The sequence below is a fragment of the Talpa europaea genome (genome assembly GCF_964194135.1).
Source record: "Talpa europaea genome assembly, chromosome: 11".
Classification (NCBI taxonomy): Eukaryota; Metazoa; Chordata; class Mammalia; order Eulipotyphla; family Talpidae; genus Talpa; species Talpa europaea.
This window is the reverse complement of record NC_140078.1, coordinates 61,209,773-61,223,538: the sequence shown is the minus strand read 5'-3', so window position 1 is coordinate 61,223,538 and position 13,766 is coordinate 61,209,773. Positions and strand designations below refer to the sequence as shown.

General features: G+C 38.6%; 1 protein-coding gene across 2 annotated transcripts in view; it reads left to right on the top strand.

Moving 5' to 3' along the window:
• Positions 1–13,766, top strand: part of PTPRG (protein tyrosine phosphatase receptor type G) — a gene marked incomplete at both ends in the record, with an annotated part of 658,283 nt that overhangs the window by 396,617 nt on the left and 247,900 nt on the right. For both annotated transcript variants that reach the window (XM_084246972.1, XM_084246971.1), the window contains one exon: positions 3,515–3,663. In XM_084246972.1, coding sequence (XP_084103098.1) covers positions 3,515–3,663 — 149 coding nt within the window. The remainder of the gene's footprint in view (positions 1–3,514; positions 3,664–13,766) is intronic.

Below are 13,766 nucleotides of genomic sequence, written 5' to 3'. Positions count from 1 at the left end.
GAAGTTTCTGTTTCATTATTCCAGTTTTATAGAATGGGAAATGAAGTGTAAGAAGTGCAGAGACTTTTCCACCATTGGAGTGTGGCAGATGTAGGATTCAAATTCAGACTCAGGGACTCTGGAGTCCAGCTCCATGTATGCACACCTGCTCAGATATTTTACAATGTATATCAGGAGGTCATAGACCCTGAAGTCCACAGATGGCTGCTGCTATGGACCTTGGGCGCTAGAATTGAGAAACCCTGAATTTGAAGCCCCCAACTCCTTCCACTGACATCATTGCTCTACTTTGATTTCAACACAGTCCAGGTTAGCAGTTTAACAACTAGAGAACCAAGTTCTAGCACATTCACTCCCAGGTGCCCTTCCTGCCTTCTGGTTCTATCCCATCATTCTCCGACCTTTAGCTGTTCCTGCTGCCTTCCTCGGTGTGACTTTATCTAGAGTCAATGCTGACTGCTACTGTTTTAACTTTAAAATTTATTTATCAATGTGTTTTTCACATACTATTTTTAATTGACTCACTTTAACTAATGGATTAATTTTTTATTAACCCCACAATGGGAAAACCAGTGCTATTTGACATGGATAGACAATGTAAAAAAATAACCTATGAAAATGAACCAGAGGTGCCAACCATTAAATTCTAAATTAAATACTTACTTTTGGGTAAAAAGGGAAAATGAATGCGAATCAGGTAAGGCACCAAATGAAGATTTTTTTCTTTTCCTTGATGTAGCCATTAAATACATATAACCAAGAAAAGGAACTATCATTTTTACTCTGTGTTTTAGTGAATTGATAGTATCTGCTCAGCACTTAGGATCTCCTCACAAGTATTTGGACACTTCTACCCTTGCTGTTGTCCCTGCTCAGTACTTTTTATTTTGTGGGCAAAACAGCTTTGCTTTCAGATGGAAATCTGTCAGTCAGTGGGGAGTTATGCCTGTGTGGTCACCCTTCATGCTCCCCATGAGCTCCGCCCAACTATGTACAAATAAGCTTGACGGTAACTGACTTTGGGATCTGCTTCTTGAGTTTCTGGCACCGTTGTAAGTGCTTTCTCCATGTGATTTCCTTCAGGCGTCAGGACAGCTTTGCCAGGTAGACATCGCTATTGCCATTTGAACAGTGGTGAAAAGTGAGGGCAGAACAGTGAGTTAACTTGCCCAAGATCACACCTCTATAAGTGGCAGGATGGAATTCCAACCCAGGTCCATCTGTCTCCCAGCTTATGATTATCATCACAGTTTGCATTTTGCAGTAACTACCTCTGGTGCATTTTGTTTCAAAACAGAGCCATATCATCAGTGGGCATCAGAAAATGATTACATGAAGCTGGGAAAGTTCTCTCTGTCCGGTTTAATATGTAAACAGAATTATAAAGCCACTTTCCAAGCGGGCGGGAGAATGATATGTGTTTCTGGCATGCTGTGTGCTCTAGTGAGAAATACTGTAAAATGAAAAATGAGATTAATGTTTCAGATTGTACAGTTCCCTAATTATGCTTTTAATTATTCATATAAAACAAGTAAAATGACCCCTGACAGAGACATAAATGATTTAGGTAAAATCAAATATTTATAGGATGCTGCTGAGTCCCTGGGTGTATTGTAACAGATGCACTCAAAATGCTTTGCTTTTGTCCTTTAGATGCAAAATGTTATGTATAGAATTTTTAACAGGCTGAGAGTAATTAACAGTATTTAAGATACTACTGAGCTAATTCATTGGTATTTTGATTTTTGGAACAAAGGGTATGTGATTGGTTTAATACAGTATTTTAGAAGATGATATAATATTACATTTTAAGTCTTTTAACTTCATATTCAATATAAAATTTTACCTTCTAAAAATATTGCATTATATTACCTTTAATATTGTAATATTGCATTACATTATCTTCTAAAAATATTATGTTTTAGGTATCACCAACCCCCTGCCCTTTTCTACCTTTTCTAATGGTTGAAAATATGTCAAGAATAGAATAATAATATTCCATGACATTTGGAAATTACACCCAATTTTCAGTTTTATCAGATTGCAGTGTTAGTCATTCATTTATGTTACTGGGTTTGGCTATCAAGACTAAGTGGAGTAGTTGCAACAGGGGCCCTATAACCCACAAAGCCTTAAATATTTACTATCTGACCCCTGTTAAGGAAGATGCCTATCATTCAATAAAGGTGGAAGAATGCTGTGACCTGTTTTATCAGCTCAAGAAACACTTGCTTTTGTTTCGTTTAATCCTTTAACTTGCTGTCCTACTAATTGGACATTCCCTGTGGTTTTTTTTATAAGGTGGAGAAAAACTGCCTTTTCAATGCAATAAAAAGGAATTGATACAAATGGGGTTCCTTCCCTTACTCTTAATGTTTTCTTTATCTAAAATAAAGTGCTGAAATTAATTGCAGTTTTAGAAATGGCTCATTAGTCTAGTCCCTATCTTTTATGAAGACCTAATTTTCATGCAAGACATTCTTCTGTAAAACTCTAGAATCTCTTTAGGAAGAGGAGGCAGGGAGGACAAAAGAATTCTCCATGGCCCAAACACTCTTGGTTTTTGACAGACTGCTCAGTTTGCTGATTGGCATCTTACACAAATATAGAAGCCAATGAGTGTTTGTTGAATGAATGAGTGATTTCATTTTAGTAAACAAAGAGGGGAATATATAACATAAAGAAAATCTGATTTTTAATGATTTGGATATTACATTCCTTTAGGAGCAAAGAATTTTTCTGGTAGTGTAAGTCCAACTTTTTTTGATCCTTATTTCTTGTCCCTATGTTTTGGTGAAGAAGAGTATGTTATTGAAATTGGGGGGTTGAGTTGATTGAGGCTACCGTTGTTAGGCATTCTTTTGGATGGGCAATGAAATTAAAAGAAGCAGTAAAGTAAATCTGCATCTGTTGAGTGACTTGAATAGAATTTTCACAGCACTTTCCTGGACACCATTATCAAATGCAATGAAGGCATTCCCCAACCCCATGTATCTCCCTGCTGTTATATTGCCTTAATTAATATTGGAAGAATCTGCAAATTTTGCTTCCTGACCTCATGCCTATGTTTTTTGATCACAGACATGTGCCTCTCACATCTGACCTATCATACATATATTTCCCATCTCATTCCAGACCTTGAAGTTCAGAGTAGCTTACAAAAGAACAATCTCACTCTCTAGATATTTTGATCATCAGGCAGATTCACAAGCCCCAGACTGAGAGTGACTTCGTCTGTCTTTGTCTCCTTTTTGAAAAAATTTCTGAACAGCTAAGAAATACTGATATCATTTCCTGGGAATTCTCATGATTAATAGGCAGCTGGTACTTGAGAGCATTCTGTCACTAAAATGTGCTGATTTATTCAGACTGGTGTTTTTGACTTGTTTTTTTAACAGGTACATGAAGAAATCGTTCATATCACGTGATCATAAACTTTATTAGAATCATCAGAAAAATTCTTCAGATTTGGTTTTGAGACTTGTTTGTTTTCCTTCCCTTCCATTTTATACAGTTGCAATCCTTCTGAAAGATGACTATTTCATCAGTGGCGCTGGCCTGCCTGGCAGATTCAAAGCTGAGAAGGTGGAATTTCACTGGGGCCACAGCAATGGCTCTGCAGGCTCTGAACACAGCATCAACGGCAGGCGGTTTCCCGTGGAGGTGAGAGTAACTGGGATGTCAGAGTGGAGATGTGCTATGGGTCTTTCCATGAGTGACATGCTCTGTCTTTGCCCCGAGTCATTTTTTGATGCAAGCTTGTACCCTCTTCCCTTTATTTCTGCAGATCTTTTATAGTTAGCATGAGAGGTGATGATCCATCCTCAAATTTCTCATCTCAGGCATCATGGTTGAAGGAGACGCACTCCTGATCGATGGTTTCCAACTATTTGTTATGTTTGATGCAGTTTCCATTCACTATTCATTCCTAAAGCTCTTCTTTCTAAAGGTGAAATTTTGTATGAAACAGGGGGGACTTCATTTTCACCCTTTAGAAAAGAGGAAAGTTAGTTGATGTATGAAGAGGAATCTCAGAGCCTGCTCTCAGTAGGGAAGCTTTTTTAAGGTTTGCCAGCTGTTGAGAAGGAGGCTGTGGACATTTGGTCAATGACTTGCTGTTAACTCTGTCAGGATCGATGGTGACATTTTGCCTCCCTGTATCAGTTTTCTCAAAGATCCGTGCTGTTGGACATAAGAAAAGTGTGGTGCAATAGGTCATATATATCTTTTGGTTGAGGGAGGAAAGAGAGAGCAAGTCTCTAAGCTCCTTCATTAATGCTTGGGTGGGGACAGCACATTACTTCTAGTGCTAATTTTATTTTTCCCTTTAATCAGGATAGGAATATAATTTTGTTAAAGCTAACTTGTTTCCTGGTTGACTACCCATGTGTTAAACCTTACAATTTTATGGAAACACTGAAAATGTGTACATTCAGGTCTATGGCTGTACTTAAACGTGGAATGACTAGATAACTGTCTCAGTGGTAGCCTGTTTTAATCAAGGTGCCAAGCCAAGGAAGATATCAAATCTTAGTGTTTGTTAGACCAGAGGTATGGGGCATGAGGTGATTCACCAGAGAGAGGGGGGAGCAGAAGAGGCAGATCTATTGAAATACACTGCTGAAGGGAGCAGCGGGAGAGACAGGAGAGATCTGCTGCTCCATGTGGGTTGCTCCCTGGCCGGCCAGGATCGAATTTGTGCTGCACTGGCTGGCAATAGCTTGATAGCACTGTGTCTTTAACCCCTGCATCATCGTAGAGGCTCCTCAACTCTTAGTGTTTCATAACTTTTATTAAGTCATAACTTGCTTAGATAATGTGATCAATGTTTGAGGCCTCCTCCATAGAGAAAATACAGTTCTATGTCTATAAACAGATTTACATATGCTTCACAAGATTTCATTCCTCACCCTACCTCCTCATGGTCATTCTTAAACCCTGTAGGCACCCAGGAATGAAACTTAGGTAAAGCATTCCTATAGCTGAGAAAATCTGTAGAATGTCTTTTTTTTATAGATGCTTATATTCACATATAAATTTGTTTCTTATCTGTGATTGCTGGAGAAATGAGAGATAACCTACTCTGAGAAAGTACTTCTTTTTTTTTTTTTTCTGGTTTAGATGACAAATTCTAGTACCCACATTCTTCCTGTATTAGAATTTTTCTATCTGTGAGACTTTCTGTTCTACTCACATTAATTACTTGTCTCATGAGTTGGGTTTCTACTTAATGTGTGCTCGCCTCTTCCCTTAAATTGAATGAATCATTTCTTAGAAATCTTGGCTTTATTTGAACTTGGCAAATTTGATTTCTAGAAGCAAAATTACATCATATTTAAAATTTGGGACTTCCCTTCTGTTCTTACTGATAGTCACCATTGGCAGTGTGAGTTAAAGGATAGCTTTTGTCGAGGTAGCTTTGCTCTAAAGCCTTTCTCTTAAAAGTGGGTTGCCACTTGCTAAGTTGATACTGTTTTGGACAAAAGACCTAAGCTTGAAAGTTTGCAAAGCTAATTTGATAAGGACCTTGGAAAAGAAGTCCTCTGGTGCTGGGAACCAAGATCTCTTCCTCATTTTGTTTGTAATCACATCTCTTATTACCTATTAGGCCTGCCTCCTCTCCGGTTTGATTCTGGAAAAATGCAAAGGTTGGATATATTTTCTTTACTTTTTTTTTTTTTTTTTAAATACAAGCACTGGGTACAGTCAGAAGCACGGGAGGGTGAGAAAATTCACCAGAGCCAGAGCGGGGAGCAGAGCAGGCAGAAGGACCAAAGTACACTGCTGAGGGGAGCAGCGCGCGGCAGGAGAGGTCTGCGCGCCATGTGGGACCCTCGCTGGTGGCTGGGGATCGAATGGGCGCAGCAGAGGCTGTGGGCAGCTTCGCAGCCCAGTGCTCAACCGCTGGATATATTTTCTTTTGAAAACATTTTTTAAATTATGTTTTATTTAGGTAACATTGATTTACAACACTGTATATGATTTAGAGGTGTAGCTTACCACCTCTGCAGATGTATTTTGCCATACCATGCCCATAAGTAAAGCCCCAATAATCCTCTACCATAATCCATAGGCCCCCCTCCACACTTTGCTTCTGCCTCCGAACCCTCCCTTTCTGATAGCTATAGTTTTCAGTAGAATGTCTAAGATTTGTTTCGACTTTCATTTTGTTTGTTCCTTTGATTTTATTCTTTATATTCCATATGTGAGTGAAATGATTCAGTATTTGTCTTTCTCCTTCTGACTTATTTTGCTTAGTATAACCCTCTGAAATGCATCCATGTTGTCACAAATGGGAAGATTTCATCTTTTTTTATAGCTGAGTGGTATTCCATTGCGTATATATGACATTTTTTTATCCATTCATCTTTCACTAGCACTGAGGTTGTTTCCATAATGGTAATGAACAGGAAAGTGTATATATCCCTTAAAATTAGTGTTTTTGTGTTCTTCAGGTAGATAGCTAGGAGTGGGATTTCTGGTTCATATGGTAGATATATTTTTAATGTTTTGAGAACCCGCCATATTGTTTTCCATAAAAGCCAGTCTACATTCTCACCAGCAGTGTATGAGGGTTCCTTTCATGCTACACCCTTGCTAATACTTGTTTTTTCCTGTCCTTTTTAATATGGGCTGTTCTCATAGGTTTGTGGTGGAATCTCCTTGTGATTTCGATTTGTATTTCCATGATAGGTAGAAAGCATTAATTTAAAATAAGTATTTTGGTTTGCTTTGACTCAAAGGGTGCCATTAAATTCAGACACTAATTTTCTATGGCAGCTATGATACACAGACTTATTGTTTGACAAGGTTATTTGAATTTATTTCTTTTAAGAAATACAGATTATAAGCCTGCTTATATTAATTGGGTTCCTCATAGAAGCCCATCTGTCTCATAACTTGTTTTTTTAATAAGATAAACATGTTAAATTGCTTAAGTGGATATATTTGGCAGAACTTGAATTTCAAAGATCAAAGGTAACAGGATCAAACTTCAAAATATGCACAGAAAAGTTGTTCACTTATGCCTAAAACATGTCTGTAATATTTTGTGTTATATTCCTTTATTTGAGTTCTTCATTAACAGTGACTCTCCTTGAGAGTTTTATACTGTCTGATCACCTCAGACTTGGTTTATTGCTTTCCACGTAACTACATTGCCTTCCTAGAAATTACAATAAGAGTGAGACAATTTTAATTTAATTTATCATGTAGTAATTTATCAGCAGTAGGAATATTAGTTTTTTGTCTGTATACACTGTATGTGAGAGTCAGAGAAAAACCCTTGTGGATTGTCCTGGAATTGGTAGAATACAACTTTGATTCTCAATTGGAGAAATTATGACCTTCCTTCCCTGGGGGATATTAGGCATTGTCTGGGTATATTTTTAGTTGTCACCACTGTCTGGCAAGGGTATGCTAAAAGAATCTAGTGACTAGAGACCAGGGATGCTGCTGAGCATCCCAATTCATAGGATAGCTCCGAGACAATTATCCTTCCCAGAATATCCCTGTACTCAATGTTCAGTGGACTGGAGCCGTCCTTTACTTGTATCGTTTTCAATACATTTGAATAATGAGGACAGTGCTTGAGAAGTTGTTCTATCCTCTTGGTTTTAGAGAGGAAGTGCACCTTGCCTTGTGGGTAAGAGCGTTGCTCATCCAGATCCCCTCAGATCCCACTTGTGGTAAAATCACGACCTTGGGCATTTCAGAGGCAGCCTGGGTACTCCAGTTCTACAGGTTGGATTTTAATCATATGTCCACAAGAATCTGGTCTTGCTCTCTGAGGTTAAATGGCAACAAACCCAACTTTGTAGGTTTTGCTGCTTCCCAGGAATTCTTTGAGGTCATCACTAGCAACTCTGTACACATGCAGAAATGACACCTCACCACATTATCCTGGCTGAAATCCTGGACTCAGCCTTGAAGTTCCTATATTTAAAAGCATCCAATCTAACAGAAAAATAAGTCTTCATAAAAACAAAACAAAAGCCCTTCAATAGCCAACACTCCTTACCGCTCAGTTAAAGTTAGAAAAGAAAGTGGGAATGAGAATACAATGCCATGCCTAAGAGACAACACCCAAATTGCTTCCTCAGATGCCCTCACCTCCTACTATTCAGCTTTATTCCTTGCCTCTTAATGCGTTTTTCTTGAGTGCCTTGTGTTGTGAGACACTGGATTACAAAGTGAGCTAGAAAGACATGATCCCTACCCTTATAGTATTTATACTTTAGTTGTGACACAGAAATTGAATAAGCGTCATACAAAGAGCTGTGATTTCATTTGTGAGATAGTCACTTAAGGACAAGGACATTTTGACAGGAGATGAAAGTCCTTTGGAGACAGCAGTATTTATTAAGATGGAAGAGATGAATTGGAGCCTGCAGGTAGAACAGGGATATGCAAAGACCCTCAGGTAGGGAATACTTGGTGAGACTTTATTAAGAAATAAAAAGAGATCAGTGGCAGTTTTCAGAGGTAGGATAATGACCTCTTAAAAATGTCCTATCACTAATTCCTGAAACTTGGAATTATATTACATCACATGGCAAAAAGGACTTTGCAGGTATGATTAATTTTCCTTAAAGTCCAAAGGCTCAGAATATTCCAGTGATTAAAACAGTGGGGCTTCATCTCATATTCCTGCTCTTCCTTAGCTGTTGGGCTTCGTGTCATCTGTCCAAACTTATGTTATCTCTGCCTTATTCTCAAATTTCTCCTTATCCTACGCTCACTCCCTGTTCTCCGATGGGGACTTGAATGAAGGCTTCATGCAACGTAATTCAATTATGCAGCGTTTCCACTAATAACTGAAGTTGGAGTTAATGCAGACAGGAATCTCCAGATAAAACCTCCAAGAACTCCATTAAAGTGCAGGTTCATTGCATGTTTGTTGTCGGAGGTAATTAAAATCTTGTTTATTACAATAAGAGATTGCAGGAGTTGTTGATTCAGACTTACTGGTGCTTTATGAATTGAGGTTTTCAATAAGCTTAAATGATCCAAATTGATTGTGTGTGCCCTTTCTGGTGAAACTCACAGCTGGTTCATTTCAGCGCTGTTTAGAGCATCTTAGCAAGTGAACAGAAGCGAAGACATTTCTCCTAATATATATGATATACACATTACCATATGGTACAGGTCTATAATTCCTTAGCTGAAACCCTTGAGGCCAGATGTTTTTAGCATTCAAAGTCTTTTAAGAAAGGTATGATGGTACATCTGCCATATATATTACAGAGGACATGTAGTTAACTCTGGGAGTGTACACTGTAAACACATTAGTATTTTTGCGGCATGCAGATGAATATTCACACTAAGTGGGAAATGTCAGTATTCTAAATAACTTCATCATATCTGGTTTTCCATTGAATTAGTTTTTGCACCAGAATCGTAAATAACAGCAATAACAAAATACCTTTGGTCTTAGAAGTTATTGAGATTTCATGATTGCTGATAAAGGATTTATGGACTGTGTTTTTAAACCAGGTTCATAGGGTGACACCACTGGTTTATGTCCCATAACGCACAGGTTAGTTACACTATGTCACAAGCATGTTGAATTATTTGTCTGCTGGCAAATGTGTTCAGGTATTACTCTTATCCTCCTTCCTGCTTTGTCACAATGCTGTACAACACTCTAAGACAAAGTTAAGATTTGTCCAAGGGGCAAGAAGTTGCTAGATTTAAGCTGACCTTGCTCTGTGATTCAATCTTATTTTAACAATCTGTTTGTGTTTGTAGTTGTCTTCAGTATCTAGTATCCATGACTTGCTCCTGTGTTCCTTCCTGTTTAGCCAGGTGCTCCCTTCCTGCCTAGAGTCTGACTAATGATTTGCCTTTTGTTTTATGAAATGGACCTTGTTTCTTCTAGTGCTTCTGTTGTATTCTGGTTAGAGAATCATCTTGCATTGGGTCATGGATTGTGAGCTGGGTGACCTGCATTGCTGCCCTTCTCCCAGGTGAAGTCATGCACATGTGACCCATGCAGAGGCCTCACACAGCCTTGCTCTCTACATGCAAGCTTGGCAGCCTGCTACCCAGCTGGAATGCAGACCAGTCCATTCAGAGATGGAGTTGCGGCATTGCTTCCTGTCTCCAGGAGCATGATATTCCAGAGCATGGACTGCATGTTCATTTGCCTAACACTGCTTTATGGATCCCTTCTTTTCTGCTGGAAATAAATTTAGGCCATCTGAAATTCCTCTCAAAGATTTGTTTACATTAACTTGTTAAAGGCCTTGAGGTGTCTGCCATGGAAGAAATCTCTACCTTTGTTTATCTCATATAAATTTTCCAAATTTATGTGGCCAATGTCCCGCTGCTCTTTCATACATAATACTGTTCTTTTGGAAATGATGTTTATAACTTTCTCCTCTCCTCCTTTAGTCCATGTTCCTTGAAAGAAATGGAATCCTGTTCAAGTAAATGTTTTCAGAGGACCCCAAAGATCATTCTGGATTTCGATTCTTGACACTTATAAAACCATCTTGGCTTATTGACAAAACAACATTTTACGTTTTAAGGAACTTGATACTGACTTGCTTTGTCATTGGAGAGAGAGAGCCATTTTTAAGGGAGATTGAGACTTTTTCTATTAAAAATAGCTTTTCCAATATCATGCTTTCTCTTTCACCCTGTCTGGTATTTTACTAAAATTCCTGGAATTGTTAAAGTTTGTGTCAAAAGTTGCTTTGTTCAGTCTTTTGTCCATGGAGCTCAGGATAGTGCTTATTTTCCTGCTCTGCCCTGTCATAAGACATAGAAAGTGTAAAAGAGATCAGTCCTTAATGTTTACTGTTCTAGTCTATAATCATGTTTTCTTTCATAGTGATTTTCATCAAATGGCAAGGGAACTGGTTGAAATTTAATAAATGACTTTATTGAAATCAAGATTCCATTTTCGAGCAGAATGTTTCATCCTTTACTAGTAAAATATTTAATTTCCATCTGGCTGATCTTTTATGTGTATGTCCTGCGTTAATTAAGAACTTTTGAGGAGGCCCTGGTACTTAGATTATGCTCAGTGGAGAAGTTAATGCCTGGTTTTAGAAAGCCAGAGAACAGGTTTTGTACTATAAAAGCAACCTTGGTCCCTGGTGCATAAATCTCATGATGTCTGACAGTCCTCATCATGCAGTCATCCTTAGATGTGAACCTGGCTCAGGGCTATTTGATGGTGTGTCACTGACATGTGGCAGCTGATAACCGATTGACACGTACTAAGAATTACAGACAAGCAGATGACACTCTCTGAAAGAAAACCTGGTTAAATTGGAGCCATTCTAAATATAGAAATGTGATGACCTGAAACACAGGGTATAGCTCAGACAACCAAAAAGGATACTTAGGGGTGTCTGTGATGATATTGGAGGTGATGCTGGTGGTTGTGATTATATGATACTAGACACCATTTATTAAGCATTTCCTGTGTCAGGAATATTCCAGATGTTACCTCATTTAATCTTTCTCAACAGCTTTAAGAGACAGGTTATTTTACTATCCCCGTTTTAAAGACAGGACAACTGAACTTGGGAAGGTAAATGACTTGGCTGAGTTTTACTCTAAGTAAGCCAAAATCTAGAGTCCAAAGTCTATAAAATTTTAATCAGTATTCTTTTTATTTGATAAGCCACTTCATTGTTTTTCTTATCACTTTAGGTTGTTTTAGAATCAGTGATGCCGATGAAATAGTGTTGTTGGAATCTTATACTGCTGTTTATTGTATAATAGGAAAGAAAAAAAAACCAAAGGGCTTCAGATCTTCAGAGATGGCTAGCCAGGACTATGGAGAAGTTTAAAGGAACAGAAATTCTTTAGGAGAAATTTGCATGCTGAAGTAGTGATAGTTTTCTCATTTTTCTCTTCCAGTGAAAAATATATTCAGTAGTTCAGTTTTGTATTGGAATCTGAATTGATCATTGAGAAGCCTTCACCTAGATGTGGCGTAGCTTTTTTCTTTGATAAGCTTTCCATCTTGATCTATCTATCTGTCTATCTGTCTATCTATCTATCTATCTATCTATCTATCTATCTATCTATCTATCTAACTACTGTATCTAGTTAGCTAGCTCTTTGCCTCTCCTTCCTACCTATCTACCTATTAATTTTTACATTTGTTTCTGGTGCTTTGAACAGTGTTCTTTTCAGAATCCGTTTCCCCATTGAGGGACTCAAACAAAGCAGGCTGGGGAGACATTAGCATTGGGAAGATAGAGATTTTGGTAGCCAGATCAGATGTATTGTACTTTCAGGTCAAGAGGATTTATGGGCATATGGCTGAGAAGCTCGCCCAACCCTACTTTTTTTTTTGTCCTGTCAAAATTTGAGAAGGAAGGTTTCAAGTCATCTTAAATCTAAAGCCTTTAGCAAGTTCTTTAGTGCCACCATCACTCAGAACGAACAGTCAGAAAGATTTATAAGGAATAGAAAGAAGTCAAGATTAAAAGAAAGTCTATTTTGTCTCTTCCCTTTAATCCCAAGCATGGAATTTCATAGTACTTTCCTTTAATTGAGCAAGGACGAAATTCCTAAAGCGTCTCTATCCAGGTTGTATGACCTGACATTGTGTTGATCACAGATACTGCCCTGGGTACTTTCACTGTCGTAAACGGAGACCAGCTGGGTAAATTCACCAAAACCCTATTTTATTTGAAAATATAAATTTCATCTCTTGAATGTTTGAGGATATCTTCGAAGAGAGGGCTTTAAAACTCAGGTTAATACATGAAAGATATTTGGGTTATAGTAAAATAACTTCTAAATCCCAGTTCTTATTACACAGATATAGCTTTGATTCTGAAACTCCCTATTAAACCTTTATTGCCTTGGTTTATAAAATCCAGTATTTCAAGGAATCTTCTTAGTTTATGTCTCAGCATTCACTACTCATTGTTGAAGGAAGTTCTGGGGTGAAAGAAAATTCACTCCGTGAGCATTTTCTACCATTTTGAACTTCTTTGGTCTGCCTCTCTCTCCCTCCCTCTAATATCTCCTCTTTCCCTTTCTCCTTCTCCCTCCATAATTTTCTCTATATTTATTTGTTGGCAGGCTGAGTGTGAGCTGAAATATTATAACCATGTTTAGGCAGCATCCTTAGATTCTGCTCTGTGTGGGATAGTGTGACCCTATGTCTAGGGGCTCTTATAGCAGCATGTGCAGAAGGCACTGAAGCAGAGTCTTGTCCTGTTTGAGCAAACAGGGGATAGAGTGATAGATGTGGTTAGCAAAATAGTCAAGGTGCAGATGAAATGAGACTTTTAAAATATGGGCAGCTCTGTGGCTTTTACTCCAGGAGAGATGGAAATACTTGAAATGTTCTCAGCCAGCAGAGCAACATTATCCAGTTTATATTTTAGAAGGTTCCTCTGGCTGCACTTGAGCATAGAGACAACTGGACACTCAGGCCAGAAGATGGTTATAATTTTTCAAGAGATATTGATGGTGGCTTTTTTTCTAACACTATTTTTTTTAAAGATTTATTGATTTATTTATACATACAAGCACTGGGTACAGTCAGAAGCGCAGGAGGGTGAGAGAATTCACCAGAGCCAGAGCAGGGAGCAGAGCAGGCAGAAGGACTGAAGTACACTGCTGAGGGGAGCAGCGGGCGGCAGGAGAGGTCTGCGCGCCATGCGGGACCCTCCGCCGGTGGCCAGGGATCGAACTGGCACTGCAGAGGCTGCGGGCAGCTTTGTAAACTAGCGCCCAACCACTGTGCCACTGCCACCAGAGAGGCCCGATGGTGGCTTTTTTTTTTT